The sequence below is a fragment of the Mytilus galloprovincialis genome, chromosome 1 (assembly GCF_965363235.1).
Source record: "Mytilus galloprovincialis chromosome 1, xbMytGall1.hap1.1, whole genome shotgun sequence".
In the NCBI taxonomy this organism is placed as follows: Eukaryota; Metazoa; Mollusca; class Bivalvia; order Mytilida; family Mytilidae; genus Mytilus; species Mytilus galloprovincialis.
This window is the reverse complement of record NC_134838.1, coordinates 106,755,536-106,778,988: the sequence shown is the minus strand read 5'-3', so window position 1 is coordinate 106,778,988 and position 23,453 is coordinate 106,755,536. Positions and strand designations below refer to the sequence as shown.

General features: G+C 31.9%; 1 protein-coding gene across 3 annotated transcripts in view; it reads right to left on the bottom strand.

The window, feature by feature from the left end:
• LOC143049430 (CAP-Gly domain-containing linker protein 3-like) overlaps positions 1–23,453 on the bottom strand; it is a 41,945-nt gene that overhangs the window by 6,079 nt on the left and 12,413 nt on the right. The window contains exons 1-9 of one of the 3 annotated variants that reach the window (XM_076223080.1): positions 22,211–22,328; positions 17,295–17,565; positions 16,754–17,009; positions 15,712–15,855; positions 14,872–15,071; positions 12,449–12,584; positions 8,240–8,383; positions 1,362–1,484; positions 528–651 (exon numbers count right to left, since the gene is read on the bottom strand). In XM_076223080.1, coding sequence (XP_076079195.1) covers positions 528–651; positions 1,362–1,484; positions 8,240–8,383; positions 12,449–12,584; positions 14,872–15,071; positions 15,712–15,855; positions 16,754–17,009; positions 17,295–17,564 — 1,397 coding nt within the window. In that variant the 5' untranslated portion in view covers position 17,565; positions 22,211–22,328. Of the gene's footprint in view, positions 1–527; positions 652–1,361; positions 1,485–8,239; positions 8,384–12,448; positions 12,585–14,871; positions 15,072–15,711; positions 15,856–16,753; positions 17,010–17,294; positions 17,566–18,204; positions 18,747–22,210; positions 22,329–23,453 lie in introns of those variants that run through there. The other 2 variants (XM_076223071.1, XM_076223076.1) reach the window with 2 other exon arrangements.

Genomic DNA, 23,453 nt, shown 5'->3' with positions numbered 1-23,453 from the left:
AATAGCCAAATCTTTAGATAATCAAATCTAAATTATTTAAAAAAAAAACAACTGGGCTCATGTTTTATTCAGAAAAATTCTGTTGTATTAAAAAGTTAAATGACTTATTTTATTATTTCAGATTAGCAAATTATCATTAAAATAAAAATTTAAGATTCCAGGTTTAAAGCATTCATTGAGAATTTTGTTCATGAAGTTATTTCTACCAACGTAATAGCAATGCAAATAACAAATCAAAATTATTGTGTGGCTCATGATCCCTTTAAGTTGTTTTCACTGTACTCAGTGTACTGTTAATTGCATTAAACATTTAAAAGAAAATCGACCATTGTTCTTTATAATTCAATTTTGTTTTAAGGTAAAAATAAACTCTGCACAAATAAAGATGGCATCATCTTGAAAGAACAAGCTGTTGCTCTCAAATTATTAAGGTTTGTACTTCGTTTGAACTACATCTTAAATGTATCCTTAATAGTTATTTGGGGTACATTAACTTCTGTCAATTACAGAAAGGAGTTACAACCTACTTCTGTATTCTGGAGAGAGGTGCAAATACACCATGTTTAGTTTTACACTGAAAATATCGCTCCCCATTCACAGATCCATCATTTTTCCCAACAGGACGGTCCAATTCAATACCATACCATATACCTGTTAGAAACAAAAAGATATGTGACCAGTCATGCCTAACATGTACAGAATAAGTTGCATGATCTTACACAAACTTCATACAGATAAAATGTAAAAATAAAATACAACCTTAGAATGATTCTGTTCCAATTGCTCTACTTGAAGGATTTATTGGTTATCATATAAACACGATTAATTCAAGTTATATTCTTTATAGATGACTTGACAATAAATTACATAGGTCAGCTGGTCTAAAACAGTGAGGGAGGGTGCAATAAAGATATCTTTAATATATCAAGTTGAAGAATTTTTTTCTTCATATTAGACAATGTCATTCTCAGTCATACTATTTTCTAACTTTTACATCACCAGCTTTGTTGGATTTTACAAAAATTTCGCTTATATGAGAAAGGCAACTTCTAATTCAATGTTTATTGTATGTTTGTTAATTGTTAAGCTCACAAATATCTTCTAGTTCAGTGTTAATTTTATGTTTGTTTATTGTTGATAACACAAATAACTTCATCTTTTGATGTCCCATTTCATTTTTGTGTACAAATGTCTTAATAATAAAATCACTTTAAAGAGATAAAATTCAGAGGGAAATCAAGACTGACTTTTAATATATAGCAACTGTGTGCAAAGACAATACCAACCAGAAAGGTTTTAATTATAATATGTCAGCTAAAATAGAATGTATATCAATATTTCATAACAATTTCTTTACTAACCTGGTGCAAATTTTGATTCACCAACATATTTGACAGTTCCTTTACGTTGTCCAGCAACTATAACTCTGTCACCATATTCTATATCACCAAGATCTGTTATTGATGGTGCTCTACCCTTTAATCCTGCAATATAGGAAGTTTATATGTGTAGTTTTATATATATATAATTCCCCTGCTAGTAGTTTTCCAGTCAATAAAGGGACAGAACTCCAGAACAGGGAAACTGATGCCACCAAAATTCACTTGATCTGGGTTTGCTGGTAATAACTATTGTGTTCAAGTTTATTAACATGAACAGAAGTTAATGCACAGTAAAGTTAGCATGCTGAAAACAGCAAATTCAGCAATTTTTACATTCATAAACTGGTTATAAAATAAGCAGTTAAATACAGAAAAATGCTACAAAGAATGAAAACTTATAGAACTAGAGGCTCTAAAGAGCCTGTGTCGCTCACCTTGGTCTATGTGAATATTAAACAAAGGACGCAGATGGATTCATGACAAAATTGTGTTTTGGTGATGGTGATGTGTTTGTACATCTTACTATCTTACTTTACTGAACATTCTTGCTGCTTACAATTATCTCTATCTATAATGAACTTGGTCCAGTAGTTTCAGAGGAGAAGATTTTTTGTAAAAGATAACTAAGATTTACGAAAATTGGTTAAAAATTGAGTATAAAGGGCAATAACTCCTAAGGGGTCAACTGACCATTTCGGTCATGTTGACTTATTTGTAGATCTTACTTTGCCGACATTTATTGCTTTTTACAGTTTATCTCTATCTATAATAATATTCAAGATAATAACAAAAAAACAGCAAAATTTCCTTAAAACTACCAATTCAGGGGCACCAACCCAACAACAGGTTGTCCGATTCATCTGAAAATTTCAGGGCAGATAGATCTTGACCTGATAAACAATTTTACTTCATGTCAGATTTACTTTAAATGCTTTGGTTTTTGAGTTATAAGCCAAAAACTGAATTTTACCCCTATGTTCTATTTTTAGCCATGGCGGCCATCTTGGTTGGTTGGCCGGGTCACGCCACAAATTTTTTAAACTAGATACCCCAATGATTATTGTGGCCAAGTTTGGTTTAATTTGACCCAGTAGTTTCAGAGAAGATTTTTGTAAAAGATTACTAAGATTTACGAAAAATAATTAAAAATTGACTATAAAGGGCAATAACTCCTAAAGGGGTCAACTGACCATTTCAGTCATGTTGACTTATTTGTAAATCTTACTTTGATGGACATTATTGCTTTTTACAGTTTATCTCTATCTATAATAATATTCAAGATAATAACCAAAAACAGCAAAATTTCCTTAAAATTACCAATTCAGGGGCAGCAACCCAACAACAGATTGTCCGATTCATCTGAAAATTTCAGGGCAGATAGATCTTGACCTGATAATCAATTTTACTTCGTCAGATTTGCTCTAAATGCTTTGGTTTTTGAGTTATAAGCCAAAAACTGAATTTTACCCCTATGTTCTATTTTTAGCTGTGGCGGCCATCTTGGTTGGTTGGCCGAGTCACGCCACACATTTTTTAAACTAGATACCCCAATGATGACTGTGGCCAAGTTTGGTTTAATTTGGCCCAGTAGTTTCAGAGGAGAAGATTTTTGTAAAAGATTACTAAGATTTACGAAAAATGGTTAAAAATTGACTATAAAGGGCAATAACTCCTAAAGGGGTCACCTGACCATTTCGGTCATGTTGACTTATTTGTAAATCTTACTTTGCTGAACATTATTGCTGTTTACAGTATATCTCTATCTATAATAATATTCAAGATAATAACCAAAAACAGCAAAATTTCCTTAAAATTACCAATTCAGGGGCAGCAACCCAACAACGGGTTGTCCGATTCCTCTGAAAATTTCAGGGCAGATAGATCTTGACCTGATAAACAATTTTACCCCATGTCAGATTTGCTCTAAATGCTTTGGTTTTTGAGTTATAACTGGATTTTACCCCTATGTTCTATTTTTAGCCATGGCATCCATCTTGGTTGGTTGGCCGGGTCACCGGACATATTTTTTACACTAGATACCCCAATGATGATTGTGGCCAAGTTTGGTAAAATTTGGCCCAGTAGTTTCAGAGGAGAAGATTTTTGTAAAAGTTAACGACGACAGACGCAGGACGACGACGGACGCTGGACGCCAAGTGATGAGAAAAGCTCACTTGGTCCTTTGGGCCAGGTGAGCTAAAAAGACTGGTCATACGTAGAAGATGAAAAACCATTCTACCAAGCAGGGCTTTGGAATTCCCATTTCCCAAGGAAAGTAAAAAAAATCATTGTGTAAGTGTAGACAGAGGTACCAGTTTCCCATCAGGTAAGTAAATCATCTTTACATGGTACTTTTTCGGTGTTGTATTCATGTTTGACAAAGTCTGTTATTGGACACATTTTAGTTTAGAAACTGGTTCCCTGAAGTAATCACTTGTTTCCTTGCGTTTACAGCGGTAGTTTGTTATCGTTAACAGTAATGGAGGTCATGAAGCAAAGAGTTTGCATAAATATTTTATCCCCGCTGATTCATCAATGAAGTGGAAATTATGAGACTTAAACAGTAATGAAATCAACTGTGGTACAATTTGTATGTTTACATATAAAGTTGTTTATGTTTTTTAACTGTTCAAATATCAAACTTATTTCGGACTTCCAAGTAAAAAAATTATGAATGCAGTGTTCTCCTCAGATATTTCATTTAGCGTCATGGTAAACAGGGGAAATTGAAATACCACCTTGTTTCTAAAAATTATAGCATCACATCCATAACATAATCTATAAAAAAAAACACTTCAGATAGCATCACATTACCATAAAGGCAAAGCAAGAACACTGGTAAAGGGGAAAGTGAAAACTGATGCGGGAAAGTAAAATTGTAAGATAACTTTTCCAAGGATTAGTGCCTTTTCAAGAAAATTCCAAAGCCCTGACAAGTATGAAGGCTTTCTGGCAAATGAGTGTGTAGGCAAACCGACATATATGGAATATTTTTTTTTATAAAAGCCAAGGATTAGTATAGTAGGTAAGTATGTCTTACTATACAAATCCCCGTAAATTGTCATATATATATATACACTCCTCAGCAAGCGGGACTAATTTATGTGCAGACCAAACTGTCACACAACAGCCGAAAGGAACCTGTGACGTACCCATCCATATTACAGATGTGGGAAATACAAATTGATGCAATGTTTTCAAGTGCAGGACTAATTCATAATTTTAACTTTGAAATACTTTTAATGTAAACTTCATTATGTCTATTTCAAACTTCTCTGTTAAGTGGACAAGTTAGCTGTGTGTGCTCAAATTTTGGAAGGAATGATGTAAAGAAGCTTAAAGCTCTAGTGATTATATAGGGACTTATACATGTATATATCTTATTTCAGGCTAAACAATTCTAGACTCTTTTTGAAATATGTGTTTGGCTCTTAAAAGAGCCTTTATAAGTAAGGAGTCTCCAGATGGTCTGTTCAGCTGACTTCCATTTCGTCTATTTCATCTTCATCGTCATTATCCTCAGAATCTTCTTGTGACGAATCTTCATCGTCGTCCAATACGGCTGACCAGGAGTATCCACGAGAGCTGAAATCATCTTCATCGTCCGACATCTCTACGTTGACTTGAAATCGAAGCTCTGAAATCTCATCTGCTTTCTTGGTAGCATATTCGTAAAACATGTTTCGAACACCTTCGACAACTGCAATCTGCAACCTGAGGTTGTAACGGTACGATCGCCTGTTTTCTCGTCTGGCCATGTCGTATCGTTTTGAAAGGTCTTCGATCCTTCTGTTCAGCGATAGGATCTCGTCACACGCTCTCTTAAAACACCTCTCGGCTTCCATCAACTTTGTTGGAGTGTTTGATAATATGCTACTCATCTTTGATCTTGTTCATTTAACTGTTGAACTGCTTAATTTATAAACTTGATTTTACCGCTTTGACAAAGCGGAAGTACTTTAACGTTTGATTGTTGAGTAAAAGCCCGAGAGGTTCCGCAAAATTACACCACGTGACGAACAGGTGGATATAGAGGTTCAAAAAAGGGTTTTACAATAAAAATAGTGTCAGCAATACTAAGTACAAATGAAATAGGTATAAAATAATGACCAATTAGATGATACAACTAAACTATTCATCAATTTTATTTGAGACAAAAATAATGAGCTATCTAAAAAAAAATATATCACAAAAAACTTGAAGTAAAAAATAGGCTTTTCATCACACTTACAAAATTCATTATTTTTAAATAAGTATAATCTGAGGCATTTGATACATGTGAAAGAGGACATATTCCATAAAACATATTTCTCTCAATACTGATTTTTTTTTTTTGGAAAATTAATACTGTAGAAAAAATGTACAACATTTTGATCACCAAAATTATTTTTCATTTTACAATTTACGAAGGGTAGCAAATAATTTAATTACTAATGAAAATATAAAAAAAATCACTATAATTTAAAAACCATCCATAATTTTGGGATAACTGTCATCATTGGCTTAATGACTGAGGAATTGGCAATAAAAACCTCTTTGACATATATTCCCCATTTCCATTATCAATTTTAAGTATCTTAACTGCTGTTTTTACCACAATTTTAGTTTAAACATATTCATTCATAGTGGATTGGGAAACAAGTTTAGCAACTTATATTAATCCCTTTCCACTTTGCGGTGCAAGTACTGCCTTGTAGTGGCATTAGCCTGCTCTTTTTCAAAATCTACAAGGGTGTCTTTTACGTGCAAGAGATTGGCTCTCTCTTAACACTGGTCAGCCATTTATTGTCTCCTTCCGATGGACTATCATCGTTTCCTCAAGACAATACTCGCAAACGGTGTCAAGGGATAGCCGAAAATTTAGTACCACAATTTACTTAGCATAACAGATGTTTAAGTAGTAGATCCAGTCAACATAAACTGTTGTTGGCTCTGCTAAATTTTGCTAGTACAACATAAACTAGACAAATTGTGCAATTGATCCAAAGGCTAATAACTTCTTTTCCAATTCTCAATTACAAAATGTAATGAACAGGGGATTAAAAATGTAACATTTGATTATTTTGGGGCAATTTTTCGATATATCCAATTATCGCTTTTTTGTGCATTTTTCCTTTGATCTTTTTTTGTGATAATTTTTCATATCATGCTACTCGCTTGAGATGGAAAATGATCGCTAGAAACTAAAGAGGTACGTGGCGTTGCTAATGAAATTGGTCACATCGTCATAGGTAAAATAGCGATAAAAAGATTATCATTGGTCATCTCAACTCGATTTCATTTCTCGCTACTGGCTCAAGCGAGAAAATCAACCTCGTTGAGATGATCAACGATAATCTATAATTCTTTTTATATATCCTCCTACAATCCTTGTACTTAAACCTTATATCATAAAATCAGATGTCATAATATTTATAATATAGAGCCAAATTATTAAGTGTTTAAATTACAAAATAATGAGTTGCATGTAAAATCTGTGAGATCATGAGAAAAATATATAATCCTGCAAAATGAGCAGTGAGCTTTATGCTCCCTACATGTCACCATTAAATAGAGTATCTCTGAATAACACAGCTAATTTTCATGTGACCTAATTACATCTCAGATGTCTAAAAGACATGTCTACTAGCACTATTATAATATAATTTCAAAATTGTGTTTTTTGTTACCTGTATCTACTCTTGCTTTCACATTGGACACATCTACTGGTACTGTTTTGTTACCTGTATCTACTCTTGCTTTCACATTGGACACATCTACTGGTACTGTTTTGTTACCTGTATCTACTCTTGCTTTCACATTGGACACAACTACTGGTAATGTTTTGTTACCTGTATCAACTCTTGCTTTCACATTACACACATCTACTGGTACTGTTTTGTTACCTGTATCTACTCTTGCTTTCACATTGGACACATCTACTGGTACTGTTTTGTTACCTGTATCTACTCTTGCTTTCACATTGGACACATCTACTGGTACTGTTTTGTTACCTGTATCTACTCTTGCTTTCACATTACACACATCTACTGGTACTGTTTTGTTACCTGTATCTACTCTTGCTTTCACATTACACACATCTACTGGTACTGTTTTGTTACCTGTATCTATTCTTGCTTACACATTACACACATCTACTGGTACTGTTTTGTTACCTGTATCTACTCTTGCTTTCACATTACACACATCTACTGATACTGTTTTGTTACCTGTATCTACTCTTGCTTTCACATTGGACACATCTACTGGTACTGTTTTGTTACCTGTATCTACTCTTGCTTACACATTACACACATCTACTGGTACTGTTTTGTTACCTGTATCTACTCTTGCTTTCACATTTGACACATCTACTGGTACTGTTTTGTTAACTGTATCTACTCTTGCTTACACATTACACACATCTACTGGTACTGTTTTGTCACCTGTATCTATTCTTGCATTCACATTAGACACATCTACTGGTACTGTTTTGTTACCTGTATCTACTCTTGCTTACACATTACACACATCTACTGGTACTGTTTTGTTACCTGTATCTACTCTTGCTTTCACATTGGACACATCTACTGGTACTGTTTTGTTACCTGTATCTACTCTTGCTTTCACATTGGACACATCTACTGGTACTGTTTTGTTACCTGTATCTATTCTTGCTTACACATTACACACATCTACTGGTACTGTTTTGTTACCTGTATCTTCTCTTGCTTTCATATTGGACACATCTACTGGTACTGTTTTGTTACCTATATCTACTCTTGCTTTCACATTGGACACATCTACTGGTACTGTTTTGTTACCTATATCTACTCTTGCTTTCACATTGGACACATCTACTGGTACTGTTTTGTTACCTGTATCTACTCTTGCTTTCACATTAGACACATCTACTGGTACTGTTTTGCTAGGTGATGACTTAGAAGGTGATGATGCAGACGATGGACGAGGTGCTGGTGTACTTCCTGGCTTAGCTATTTTACTTACTGGAGCAAAGATACCTTAAAATATAAGTTCTCAAATTATTTTTATACTACTGATTTCCAAGATAATTTGAAGCAATTTCATCAATTGATATATTTTCTTACAATTATAGAAGACAAAACATGTGCTTAACAAGAATGTGTCCATAGTACATGGATGCCCCACTCACACTATCATTTTCCATGTTCAGTGGACCATGAACTTGGGATCAAAACTTTAATTTTGCATTAAAATTAGACAGATCATATCATAGGGGACATGTGTACTAATTTTCAAGTTGATTGGACTTCAATTTCATAAAAAACTACCTTGACCAAAAACTTTAACCTGAACTTCGCACTATCATTTTCTAAGTTTAGTGGACTGTAAAATTGGGGTCAAAACTTTAATTTGGCAATAAAATCAGAAAGATAATATCATGGGGAACATTGTACTAAGTTTAAAGTTGATTGGACTTCAACTTTGTCTTCATCAAAAACCATCTTGACCAAAAACTTTAACCTGAAGCGGGACGAACTGAATAACGGACGAACGGACGGACAAACACACATACCAGAAAACATAATGCCCCTCTACTACCATAGGTGGGACATTAAAATACTTATTACCAAAAGTATTGGAAAGTACAAAATAGAACAAGGAAACTGTACTAGAAAGTGCTTCATTTTCAATAAAAGATTAGGGAATATGAACTTTAATTAAAAATCAAAGAGCTGAAGAGCTCTGAGGGAAAAGACGGCCATTGTTTCAATTTTTAGGGGGGTATCTTTTGATAGTCTACATTCAAAGAATGAGCAAAAGAACAGCTAGAACATATAGAAAGGCTAACAATAATGAAACTAATTGTTGTTTATTGTTATTTCATTTCCTTAGTCAAGAATTCATCATAGAGACAATTTGGACCAATGAGATCTGCACCTACTAAATCAAAACATTTGATTAAAGTTGGGAGTTAATTATCTAAAATTCAATTGAATTTAACAACTACTACAACATATTTTAGAATTTTAATTATGTACAACTGAACGGCAAGCTAAGACCATTCTCAATTTTTTTGTGACAGTATTCTCAAGAAAGTGAGGACTGAAAAATCTATTCAGTTTTAATTTTTCATTGATAAAGTTCCCAGTTACAACTCTCATCACAGGGATACATGTACTTATAAAATCAAATATGATTGATATAAGCTGTGTGAAGTTTGTTTCCAGATCCCACATTTTGATATATCTGTAAAATTCATGAATAAATAGCTTTAAACTACAAAAAGCAATATTTAAAAAAAAAATGAAAAAAAAAATGACCACTACAATAATTATGTTGGTACGCAAAATTATTTTTAAATTGATGACTACTTATCATATATATACTTAATGTGACATTTTTAGTGTTCAGATACATTAACTTTCATTTTAGTGGGCCATTACTCATCAATTGAGGTGCTCCTTAATTGGATAAAGATTCTAAAAACATAACTTTACAGAAAGAATGAAAACTGCAGTTGCTCTCCCCAATCTCAATAGGTATAAACTACAAAAAGCAACATTTAATTTCTTATATTTTTTTTTTAACCATTTCAATAATTATGTCTTTATATAGAAGACTACTTATCATATACTAAATGTCACATTTTAAGTGTTCAGAAACATTTACTTTGATTTTAGTGTCTAATTACTCATCAATGGAGGTGCTCCTGAATTGGAGGAAGATTCTAAAAACAGAACTTTACAGAAACAATGAGACAGTATGACATTTTGAGGGGGTTTCCAAACTATCAAAACAAAATGATTGACGTGAGGGAATGATACTCTGGCCAACCCCATTAGGGAATTGACGGCTTGAAGCCGTCTTTCCCCAAAAAACCAGATGCTCCGCAGGGCGTAGCTTTATACGACCGCAGAGGTTGAACCCTGAACGGTTGGGGCAAGTATGGACACAACATTCAAGCTGGATTCAGCTCTAAATTTGGATTGTGATTAAATAGTTGACACAGCATAGGTTTCGGACACAGAATGAATGTGGTCTAATGAACTTAAAATATTTTTTTTGCCTTTGAGCAATTCACTATGCTGTTGAATATTAATCCTCTCAAAATAATGTTTGAAGAAATTTTCATTTTATTCATGAAATCTGAAATGAGAATAATTTACCCCCCCCCCCCCCCCCCCATTTTTTTTTCACATCCCCCTTTCACTTTTTCCAAAACTGATCTCAATTCAAATTTATAAAGGAGTTTGCAACAATAACTACTCATTTAAACACATCATAAAATATTAAAATGTAACAAAAGGTGCTTGTTATCACTGAATGGTAAAGATTGTTTTAATTTATCAGTTGGTAGTAAAAGTGAATATACATTGTATATTGTATAAAACAATGATTTAAGTTGATTCAACTACTATTCCGGACAAAGAAAGATAACTCCAATCAATTGAAAATTTCTTGCTAATGCACAATATTGTGCAATTAGATATTTCTTGCTATTGCGCAATACTGTGCAATTGAAAATATTTGCTATTGCACAATACTGTGCAATTGAAGATTTCTTGCTATTGTGCAATACTGAGCAATTGAAAATTTCTTGCTATTGCACAATACTGTGCAATTGAAGATTTCTTGCTATTGCTGAATACTGTGCAATTGAAAATTTCTTGCTATTGCACAATACTTAATATAATAATTTTGGATCCTGATTTGAACCAACTTGAAAACTGGGCCCATAATCAAAAATCTAAGTACATGTTTAGATTCAGCATATCAAAAAAGCCCAAGAATTCAATTTTTGTTAAAATCAAACTTAGTTTAATTTTGGACCCTTTGGACTTTAATGTAGACCAATTAAAAACGGGACCAAAAATTAAGAATCTACATACACAGTTAGATTTGGCATATCAAAGCACCCCAATTATTCAATTTTTGATGAAATCAAACAAAGTTTAATTTTGGACCCCGATTTGGACCAACTTGAAAACTGGGCCAATAATCAAAAATCTAAGTACATTTTTAGATTCAGCATATCAAAGAACCCCAAGGATTCAATTTTTGTTAAAATCAAACTAAGTTTAATTTTGGACCCTTTGGACCTTAATGTAGACCAATTTGAAAACGGGACCAAAAATTAAGAATCTACATACACAGTTAGATTCGGCATATCAAAGAACCCCAATTATTCAATTTTTGATGAAATCAAACAAAGTTCAATTTTGGACCCTTTGGGCCCCTTATTCCTAAACTGTTGGGACCAAAACTCCCAAAATCAAACCCAACCTTCCTTTAGTGGTCATGAACCTTGTGTTTAAATTTCATAGATTTCTATTTACTTATACTAAAGTTATGGTGCGAAAACCAAGAATAATGTTTACTTAGGCCCCTTTTTGGCCCATAATTCCTAAACTGTTTGAACTAAAACTCCCAAAATAAATCCCAACCTTCCTTTTGTGGTCATAAACCTTGTGTAAAAATTTCATAGATTTCTATTTACTAAAACTAAAGTTATAGTGCGAAAACCAAGAAAATGCTTATTTGGGCCCTTTTTGGCCCCTAATTCCTAAAATGTAAGAACCAAAACTCCCAAAATCAATACCAACCTTCCTTTTGTGCTCCTAAACCTTGTGTTAAAATTTCATAGATTTCTATTCACTTTTACTAAAGTTAGAGTGCGAAAACTAAAAGTATTCGGACGACAACGCAGACGACGACGCCAACGTCATACCAATATACGACCAAAAAATTTTCAATTTTTGCGGTTGTATAAAAATGAGACATATATCCTAGTATGAATACATATGTAAAATAGTTTATTTATTTGATAGTATTTATACATATTGATGTATAGAAAATTTCATTTATTTGATTTACCATGTTTCTGACAGTCTGTGGTCTTTAAATTTGACAAACCGTGATTTTTTAATTCTGTGGTCAAAACTCTAATTTTGACAAAATTCTGTGGTCAGCCGCTATTTTCACATAAATTGCTTATGAGTAAAAATACTTGTAAGTCATTAACATTTAAGTATAAATTACTAACAATTTTAATCATAAGATATTTTTGAGAAAAGAATCACTGGTCTTTATATTTGACTAACCATGATTTTGAGGACACTGGAAGTAAGATATTCCACCAATGCTACCATCATTCTTGCCACCGGGATCATCTAGTTCTATTCCTGCCCAGATACCATTGGCAAACTCTGTTGGTCCACAATATCGTAATGTTCCAGTCTAGGAAATATAATGTAACTGTTAAAGCAAAACCTTAGATTTATTTCTATTTTAAATATCATGGGGTCTGCTCTAAACATTTAAATAGGTTCAGGTAACTAGTCATTTGCAAGATGGAAAAAAATATTGCATTATTTATACTAAAGAACAATGCAATGCACTTCTCCCAACCATTATGGAACTTTAACGCATCTTCAAAAGTTGTAATCATTATGCCAAAATAAAAATAAACCAGATGCTCCGCAGGGCGTAGCTTTATACGACCGCAGAGGTTGAACCCTGAACGGTTGGGGCAAGTATGGACACAACATTCAAGCTGGATTCAGCTCTAAATTTGGATTGTGATTAAATAGTTGACACAGCATAGGTTTCGGACACAGAATGAATGTGTTCTAATGAACTTAAAATTTTTGTTATCTCTTAGAGCAATTCCCTATGCTGTTGAATATTAATCCTCTCAAAAAAATGTTTGAAGATTTTCTTTTTTATTTATGAAATTTCAAATGAGAAAAATTGAACCCAATTTTTTTAATCACATCCCCCTTTCCCTTATTCCAAAACTAATCTCAATTAAAATTTCTAATGGAGTTTGCAACAATAACTACTCATTTAAATACATCATAAAATATTAAGATGTAAAAAAACTGCTTGTTATCACTGAATGGTAAAGATTATTTTAATTAATCAGTTGGTAGTAAAAAGTGAATATACATTGTATATTGTATATAACAAAGATTTAAGTTGATTCTGGACAAAGAAAGATAACTCCAAATAAAAAAAAATCTTGCTATTGCACAATATTTTGCAATTAGATATTTCTTGCTTACTATTCTGGACAAAGAAAGATAACTCTAATTAAAAAAAAAATTGCTATTTCACAATATTGTGCAATTAGATATTTCTTGCCATTGCGCAATACTGTGCAATTGAAAAGACTTGCTATTGCACAATACTTAATATAATAATTTTAGATCCTGATTTGGACCAACTTGAAAACTGGGCCCATAATAAAAAATCTAAGTACATTTTTGGATTCAGCATATCAAAGAACCCCAAGATTTCAATTTTTGTTAAAATCAGACTAAGTTTAATTTTGGACCCTTTGGACTTTAGTGTAGACCAATTTGAAAACAGGACCAAAAATGAAGAATCTACATACACAGTTAGATTTGGTATATCAAAGAACCCCATTTATTCAATTTTTGATGAAATCAAACAAAGTTTAATTTTGGACCCCGATTTGGACCAACTTGAAAACTGGGCCAATAATCAAGAATCTAAGTACATTTTTAGATTCAGCATATCAAAGAACCTAAATGATTCATTTTTTGTCAAAATCAAACTAAGTTTAATTTTGGACCCTTTGGACCTTAATGTAGACCAATTTGAAAACGGGACCAAAAGTTAAGAATCTACATACACAGTCATGACAGTTAGATTCGGCATATCAAAGAGCCCCAATTATTCAATTTTGATGAAATCAAACAAAGTTTAATTTTGGACCCTTTGGGCCCCTTATTCTGTTGGGACCAAAACTCCCAAAATCAATACCAACCTTCCTTTTATGGTCATAAACCTTGTGTTTAAATTTCATTGATTTCTATTTACTTAAACTAAAGTTATTGTGCGAAAACCAAGAATAATGCTTATTTGGGCCCTTTTTTGGCCCCTAATTTCTAAACTGTTGAAACCAAAACTCCCAAAATCAATCCCAACCGTTCTTTTGTGGTCATAAACCTTGTGTCAAAATTTCATAGATTTCTATTAACTTAAACTAAAGTTATAGTGCGAAAACCAAGAAAATGCTTATTTGGGCCCTTTTTGGCCCCTAATTCCTAAAATGTTGGGACCAAAACTCCCAAAATCAATACCAACCTTCCTTTTGTGGTCATAAACCTTGTGTTAAAATTTCATAGATTTCCATTCACTTTTACTAAAGTTAGACTGCAAAAACTAAAAGTATTCGGACGACGACGCAGACGACGACGCCAACGTGATAGCAATATACGACGAAAAATTTTTCAAATTTTGCGGTCGTATAAAAATCTTTGCCCAATTTCCACAAAATCCAGGGGATAACTCAAGAAAAACAATGTGAAATATGTTGACTTAATCTGTGTCTAATATTTTTTTGCTAAATTCCTAAATATAAATTATTTTTTAAATACTTCACCAAGTTATTGAAGCTTTTAACTGAATGACCACCTCATATTTAGATATTTGTGAATAATTATAAAAAGACCAAATTATTCAGAGACATAACTGAAAAAATATGTTGAGGACTTACCTTTAATCCTCCTACCACGACTTTATCACCTAAGTCCAGTCCTAATGACTGGAGAGTTACTTTACTTTGGACTAGATCATAATTCGGTGGAGGTAATTTAGGTGCTGGTTGACTAGCTTCTTGTAAAACTTTCTTTAATTTGATGACTAGTTTTCCCATATCTGGGTCTGAATCTAAATCACTGGGATCTGGAATGCATTCTGTAAAGAAAAACTAATGTTAACATGGTACATATAATATTGGTACACTTCTCCCAGTTTCAAGTTATATAACCATATAAGTGCCCGAGATGCAGGCTTTTGTCTGGTTTGAAAAAGACTTCCTAAATATTGATTGCTTAAGTTGATATTGAGGACTACACTGATTTTTATCAAATGGCACTTCTACACACTAACTTTGAAAGAGCTTCTGATACTTGTACAATTTACCCAATTAATTTCCTATTCACTTATTAGTGAGTACAAATCATCTACATGTACCTAGTATAAAAAATTAAAGTTTGAAACAATCCAGACACCATCTTATGTTTGTTTCTGAGGAATAAATTCCAATTTCTTTTACAAAATCAATGGTCCTTGGTAATATTCTTACAGGTTATTAGTTTAATGCTTTAGTTTTAGTTATTCAAATCTTGTACATATAGTTGTTGGTTAATGTCTTGTACAATACGGGGACTACTGTTTGTCATATTCCAACTTGACCAATACTGTAAAAAACTTGACAAAAAAATCAATTTCACCTCCTCACAACTTTATTTATTAATTCGAAAAACAGTTCATCCATCAGTCTTTCACGGCACCTACCACTTCAGTGGCATAAAAATTTCTTCATAAAACATACCTATTGGTGTTCGTCCTTTATCATCTTTCAATGAAGGATTAGCACCATTCTGTAGTAACACCTTTATAGCTTCATATGCTAAATTAGATGCTGCGATATGTAAGACACCACCATTGTCAAATTCTGAACAGATACTATCTACATCTGTAAACAATAAAGTCACACTGTGAAAATGATATCAAGTGACTTAACATACTGAGTAATCTGCCCACATTCTTTTCATCTAATAAACAATTACGTTAGTAACCAGATAACTGATCCTATGTGAATATCTGATTTGATAATAGCAATTTAGAATTGTAAATAAATAAAAAAAAAATCATTATGAACATGTTTTAAAATAGGCTTGGTTAACATATTTTTTTATAAACTTCTCCAAAGTTGAAGATGGTACGACTATCTCTTAACGACTTTTATTTGTTTTGTTTTTTTATCAGGTTGTAGTCTCATTGATATAAACTTAACATAATCCTTTAATCAATTGTAAAGAAGTTTTGAACTTAAAATCTGTATTGAAGTCTGGTAATTGTCACATAGATGGGAAAATTCTGTACCCTACCTAGGGTATATTGCAATTCTCAATACACTATATAAAATAATAATCTGTTAATAAAGTAAAGGTCAACTTTATCTAAATGTGGACTTTTATTATAAATGATTGATTAATTGATTGGCTCAAAAGCTACTTTTGTAATAATTCGTGGTTGTCAGTTTTTATTGCTGGAGGAATCCGGTGTGCCAAAAGAAAACAACAACCTGTGGTAGGAAAATTAATAATGCTAGTCAACTAAAAATGGTGTTGAAAGCAGGAGTTGATTACAAAAACTGCCAAACTGTCCATCATACTATAAGCAAGTTTTGTGTTTTTTGCAACCTGGCATAAACCCAAAATAGGTTGTCAATGATAATTAAAAAGCCCATCAAAAAAGTTGTTGCATCAATCTAATATGGAATGACTTTTGCCCCATACGGCAAAAAGTTAAAACCTTAAAATTAATATAACAACTACTTAAATCATTATAAAAAACCTAAAATCTCATACCTAAAGCTTTAGTTGCCTTCAAAAGGACTTTTATCACAGGTACCACATCAAAATATGCAGCATAATGTAGGGCAGTCATGTTAGTCCATCTACACCTTATATTTACATCTGCTCCTTTTGATATTAACATGGATGAAACCCTAGCTGCAATGTCTGAATCACCTATCCCAGCAGCTCCTGATTTGCTGGAATAATGTAGTAATGTCATGTCTGTAAGGCCATCTCGATCATTGATATGTGCTCCACGTTTCAAAATCTGAAATATCAATTTAATAAAAGTCGTAAAATAAATGTCTAAGGCATGGTAGTAGCAAAGAATTAATGCATTTGAAAAACAACTGTCATAATTGATGTGGATATGTCTACCAGTACATGATTAATGCAAAATGTAAAGGAATTCACAATACAAATGTATTTTATTCTTGAAAGAAAGAAAGAAAGAAAGAAGGAAAGGGAATCTATGAATTACTTTTGATGGCCTAATTTATTGAAGGAATATTTCAGGAATAGTTGAGGAAGTGAATATTAATTTTCAAAATACCTCATTAACAAGTAATTCTAAATTTTGTTGTGTCTGAGGTGTCCATTGTCGTAATACTGCAAAAATTTCAGGGACGGTGGTGTTTGGATTTTCTAGTATCTCCTTGCATCCTGGACATCCAGGATCAAAGAAAGATAACTCTAGTCTCTGACAACTCTCACAAACAGGAGGATCCACACAAGGATGAATCATTGGTTTTTCTCTGTCTGGATGGTAGTTATTGTTGTCTTCTATTCTACAATGATTTTCATCATCCTCTTCAAGAGTCATTCTAAAAATAAATAAAACTTAGTTATCATTATGGTTTATCAATATACAATAACCAGAGGATATAATATATATTAAAAGTCACTTTAGGTTTCAATAATTGCCACAATGCAAACAAGTAAGATGTAATAAGAACATTCAAAGGCATATGATAAATAAGAAACTACCATATGACACAATTTAATAATAAGAGAAATATTTCGATTAAGAGTTTATTAAGAATTCTAAAAAATGGAAAGGTTTAGACCATGGGATGTAACTCTAGTGTTGTCATTAGTTTTCTTCTAAAAAAAAGGCTTTCTGCTGGCCCCATATTTTTTAGTGACCATGTATGTATGGTTCACCCCTGTGATCATGCATGTATGGTCACAATACTGTTACAATATTTTATCATATTCATGAAGTTAAAAAGAAAGTTGAATTATTTTCATTTTGACCAACCTGACTTAAAGTAAATTAAAAACATGTAACAAAATCTTTCAGGCAGCTCTCTCTTATTCAGCAACTAAAATTCAAATGGCCGCAACAATAATAACAATTAGTTGAAACTTGTATATTATGTATACAATGTTTACAATACAAAAACCAGCTTTAATGAGGAAAACGAATAATAATGTAATCTCTAGTATTCACAATTATATACCTGCACTTTGTACAAAGTAAGTATTTGATGGGTGTCTGACATCCAACTGTTCCACATTGTACAGAGCAATTTAAAGTCTGACAACCAACTGATCCCGATTTAACTTTCATCTTTATTCGTTTGTGTGGCATTCCATTTATACAGTCACTAAAACCTCCTTATTTAATGTTAACTATCAAAATTTGTTAGTGACTCTCTGTAATATCCATTGACAAATTCACTGAAACTCAGACACCTTAAGAGTAGACTCTATCTGCAGCTCTACAATTTTTTAAATTATCTGATCCAGACTTTGCACTTATCTTTTCTGATATCACTTCCTTCCAAATTCATTTAATTATTTTAGCTAGAATAGTTCCAATGTATTTTAAACTAGTATCAGCATATACTACACATTAAATTGTATCAATCGAACTATAGTAGTATTAAATTCCTTATTTGTTAAAGCTTAATCTCATCTGATATCTGTATAATTCTCAATAGATACTCTTTGAAGAAATGCAAATATCTAGCATTTTATAAATGTTTCCACACATTGTATCTTGGCAAACATTGAAGATAATTATATGTACAAAGGTGTCAATAACGCTGCCGTCAATTTAAATATTCACCCGATTTTCAGTGTATAACAATAGTTTAATGACTGTCTTTGTTTAGAGAAATAAATCTGATTTTGACGCATGTTACAAACTGAATTTAACTTTGAGAACCAGATTTAAATGATTCAGTGCCCCTAATCCAGCATTTAATTATTATATGTGTATTTAGACATTTAAATTATGAAGCTTATAGTATTGTTATATTAAATTGTAAGATTGATAATAATAAATGATGATCTAACTATGAGTCATAGAATTTTAGATTTGTTTTTTCAATGCATAAAGGGTTAGGAGTATTTATAGATTTAAAAATTACTAAAATAAATGTCTATAAGAAAGATTTTGCTAAATTCAAAGTTTTCCAAATTGTATTTCTTTTCTCAAAAAATCCTGTAAAAGAAATCATTTCTACTACACAGTATTTACTGTCTGAATATTGTTTTCTGTCACAACAATTCTCCTGACATTAGTAACTGGTTTTGAGAATCCTAATTAAATGATAAAACGCATTAAAATTAAATTACACGTTTTTAATGTGGGTTTTTTTTTTTATAAGTTTTCATAGTTACCTTCATTAACTCCTTATAAAAGTAAAACCAACATTAACTCCTTATAACAGTAAAACCTACATTAACTCCTTAATAATACTGCATACAATTTCATTGTTTTAAAAATAAAGTTGATATTTTTTTTTTGTTCTGATTTTCATCTTTTTAATGAAAAATTAAAACATGTCATTTTGCTACTTATAAGTATCCATACAAATCATTATACTGTACAGAAAATGGTACTAACTGCTTTGGTTCCCTATAACATGAATAGTTTGCATTTAATTGCCAATTACCTGTAACCTATTAAATATTGACTCACTTAAGTTATATGACTTTCTTTCAAGTGGTTTAATTTAATTCTGGCATTTAATTGATTTATATTGGAATCAGTTTTCAAATGATCAATAAAAAGATGAAACAGTTTATTAGAAAGTTCTTTGTCATCTACCATGCTCCAGCAAAAGGGAATCCCAAGCACAGCATTAAGTGTACCATATATAATTAAAAAAACCCTATAGTGTGCATTAAGTGTACCATATATATAATTAAAAACCTTATAAAGTTATTGATTATTTGCTTAACATCCAGTTTAAAGTTATTGAGGCAATAGTTACTATCATGGAATAAAGTTATCTGCTCATTTGTATGTCAGTAATAACACTTTCAAGATAACTTTCCTTACAGACGATTTAAATTAATGTACCTTTAATAAAAGAAACACAATAATTATGATATTATGCACATTTGGTATTAACAAGATTATTTCTCAGTGATCAAAATTCACCAGTAAGTTAGCATAGGGAATTTTTACAGGGATAATACACCAGATATTTTCTTAACAGCATTATGCACTGGACCGTAAAGACAAACCAGCAGCAGGTAGTTTATATTGATCCATATGTTCAATAAACTGTTGGCACATAGATTTGTCTTGCAGAAAATTTAGAAAAAAGACATCTGATGGACAGAAAAATTAATAATTAATTCAAAGGGGCTGGACCATAACATAGAGAGCAGTTCGTCAATGATTGTCAAACTGAGATGTACTATAAATACTAATGTAACTTTATAGAAAATTCAATCATAATTAGTTCCTATCAAACTATAAACCTAACCAGAAAACTTAACATTGAAAATTTGGAATAAATTGAAAGTTACATGACCTATGGGATCAGGGCATTGAAATTAAGGAATAACAGTACTGTAGTTGAAGAGTTGCCACCGTCAATTGTAGATTTGACGGTCGCAAATGCAGTTTTACTGGCGACGCATAGTGGAGATTTGCGACTGTCAAATCAAAATTGACAGGGGCAACTCTTCAACTACAGTGCTGTTATTCCGATTCTAATGCAATACAAAAAGAAAAAATATGATAAAACTTGAAAACATGTCTAAATTTGTCAAATAAAAAAAAATCTGCGAAAACTTAATGAATGATTTTGGCACAAAGACGTCATGGCTAAAGGTAACGTCATACAAATGAAAACTTACAAACTGGAGGTTATTACGTTACCTGTACGCTTCAAATTCGGATAAAATTACATTAAAATGGTGAATTCAAGGTAGGTGTTGTTTTATTTTCGATTATATAGTAGTAATCGAACATTTGTTGATTCATCAATTCAAAATGGCGGGTCCCTCCTTAGTTATGCCTGGTCAACTGTGGATTTGACGGCAACTTTTAGCCAATGAAAAAAATTGTTACATCCAAATTGCATTAGAATAGTAATTAAACTGATATTAACTGATAATACTAATGCAACTTAAGTTTAATGAAAATATCATTGATCTATCACAAGTAGTTCCTATCAAACTTAATTAAGCAGAAAACTTAACATTAAAAATTGCTCATAGTCAAAGGCACTAGACTATGATTTAGGGGTGTGTGGGTCAAAACTCTACTTTAGACTTTACTATTAATTAAAGATAACATAATAATGAACATGTTTAGTAAGATTCAAATTGATGCCACTACAACATCTTGGTGAATTACCTCAAACCAAAACATAAACCTGATACAAAACAGACAAACAAATGGACTATCAGATGGATTTACAGACAAAAAACAAAACACCCCCTTTACTATCATATGCAGACCATAAAAAAGGATTCTTGGACTGGAGTATTGCAGATGTACTCATGATGTTTCAAGTGTTTCCAAGATAATACATATGATACATTATACCCCCTAAAGACTAGGAAAAGGAATACAGTCATTCTAATGTCTTTCCCTTTTTTTATTTATTTTTGGGATTTAACAGAGGCATAAAATATATAACTTTTACAATAGGCACATATGCAGGACATAATCCACTGGCACAAAGCTTTATACCTTACACTTCCCAGTAACAATGTAGTGGTATACATTTTTAAATGGGAAATGAAAATTACCCAATCAATGGGTTTTTGGTTTTTAAATTGTTTCATTAGAAAAATAAAGGAACATTGCCCTCTTCTCTCTATGTTGTACTCAAATGAGACATTTTGTTACACATAAATAATTAAGTAAAGAAATCAAAATGAAACTTCAAAATATTAATGAAATAATGAGAATATACAAAAAGCTCAAATAGAAAGTCAGTCTTGAATAAAAGGAGATGTAAGTACAAATCAATGAGACAGCAGCCAAATCATAGACACAAATAACCAATAGACAAACACGTACATAAATAATAAACATTGTGAGACTTCAAATGTAAATGTACATGATGCACCTTCTTTAAAAAACAAATTAACATGTATGGAGTGCCGGCATATCAAAATACACTTATACACATGTTATATGTACGTTTCTGCTTCTAAATTGTTTTTGTGTGTTCAAAATATGGAAAATAAAATAGTAAAACATTTACAAACCACAACAAATGCCTTCTTCATCTCCAGATATCGTCTTGTGACACAATACAAGTACATGTATAAGATTACAGAGATTAAATTTATCTTGTTTATTTCGAGAGTGAAAGGGAAGTCATCATTGAACCAGACAGGAAATAAAACAATGTTGTCAATATCAAGAACATTTCTTGTCAACAAATGATTCATATTTCTTCCTTAAACTAGAGCAAATTTAATCTTTTTCTCTTTAACTTACAAAAGTTCCCAGTAAAACAATTACAGAACAATGTACATGGCATAATTTTTTAACTATGAGAAGGAAAATAAAAAAGCATTTTATTTTTACCTTAATGTAACTGTTGTTAATTTTTTAACTATTATATTTCAAATATAATCAAATATAATATGAACAATAAATTTGTTTTACTGATACTTATATAAATAAAGAACAAAGACCAAAAGATGCTAAAGTAGTCATGATTGTAACTTTATCAACTAACAACTAGAGGCTCTAAAGAGCCTGTGTCGCTCACCTTGGTCTATGTGCATATTAAACAAAGGACACAAATGGATTCATGACAAAATTGTATTTTGGTGATGGTGATGTGTTTGAAGTTCTTACTTTACTGAACATTCTTGCTTCTTACAATTATATCTATAATGAACTTTGCCCATTAGTAACAGAGAAAAATATTTGGTAAAAATTTACATAAATTTACCAAATTAATGAAAATTGTTAAAAATTGACTATAAAGGGCAATAACTCCTTAAGGGGTCAATTGACCATTTAGGTCATGAGACTTATTTGTAGATCTTACTTTGATGAACATTATCGCTGTTTACAGTTTATCGCTATCTATAATAGTATTCAAGATAATAACCAAAAACAGCAAAATTTCTTTAAAAATTACCAATTGGAGGGCAGCAACCCAACAACCGGTTGTCCAATTCATTTGAATATTTCAGGGCAGATATATATTGACTTGCTTAACAATTTAACTCCTTGTCAGATTTCCTCTAAATGATTTGGTTTCAGAGTTATAAGCAAAAAACTACATTTTACCCCTGTTCTATTTTTAGCCGTGGTGGCCATCTTGGTTGGATGGCCAGGTCACGCCACACATTTTTCAAACAAGGTACCTCAAAGATGATTGTGATTAAGTTTGAATTAATTTGGCCCAGTAGTTTCAGAGGAGAAGATTTTTGTAAAAGATAACTAAGATTTACGAAAAATGGTTAAAAATTGACTATAAAGGGCAATAAC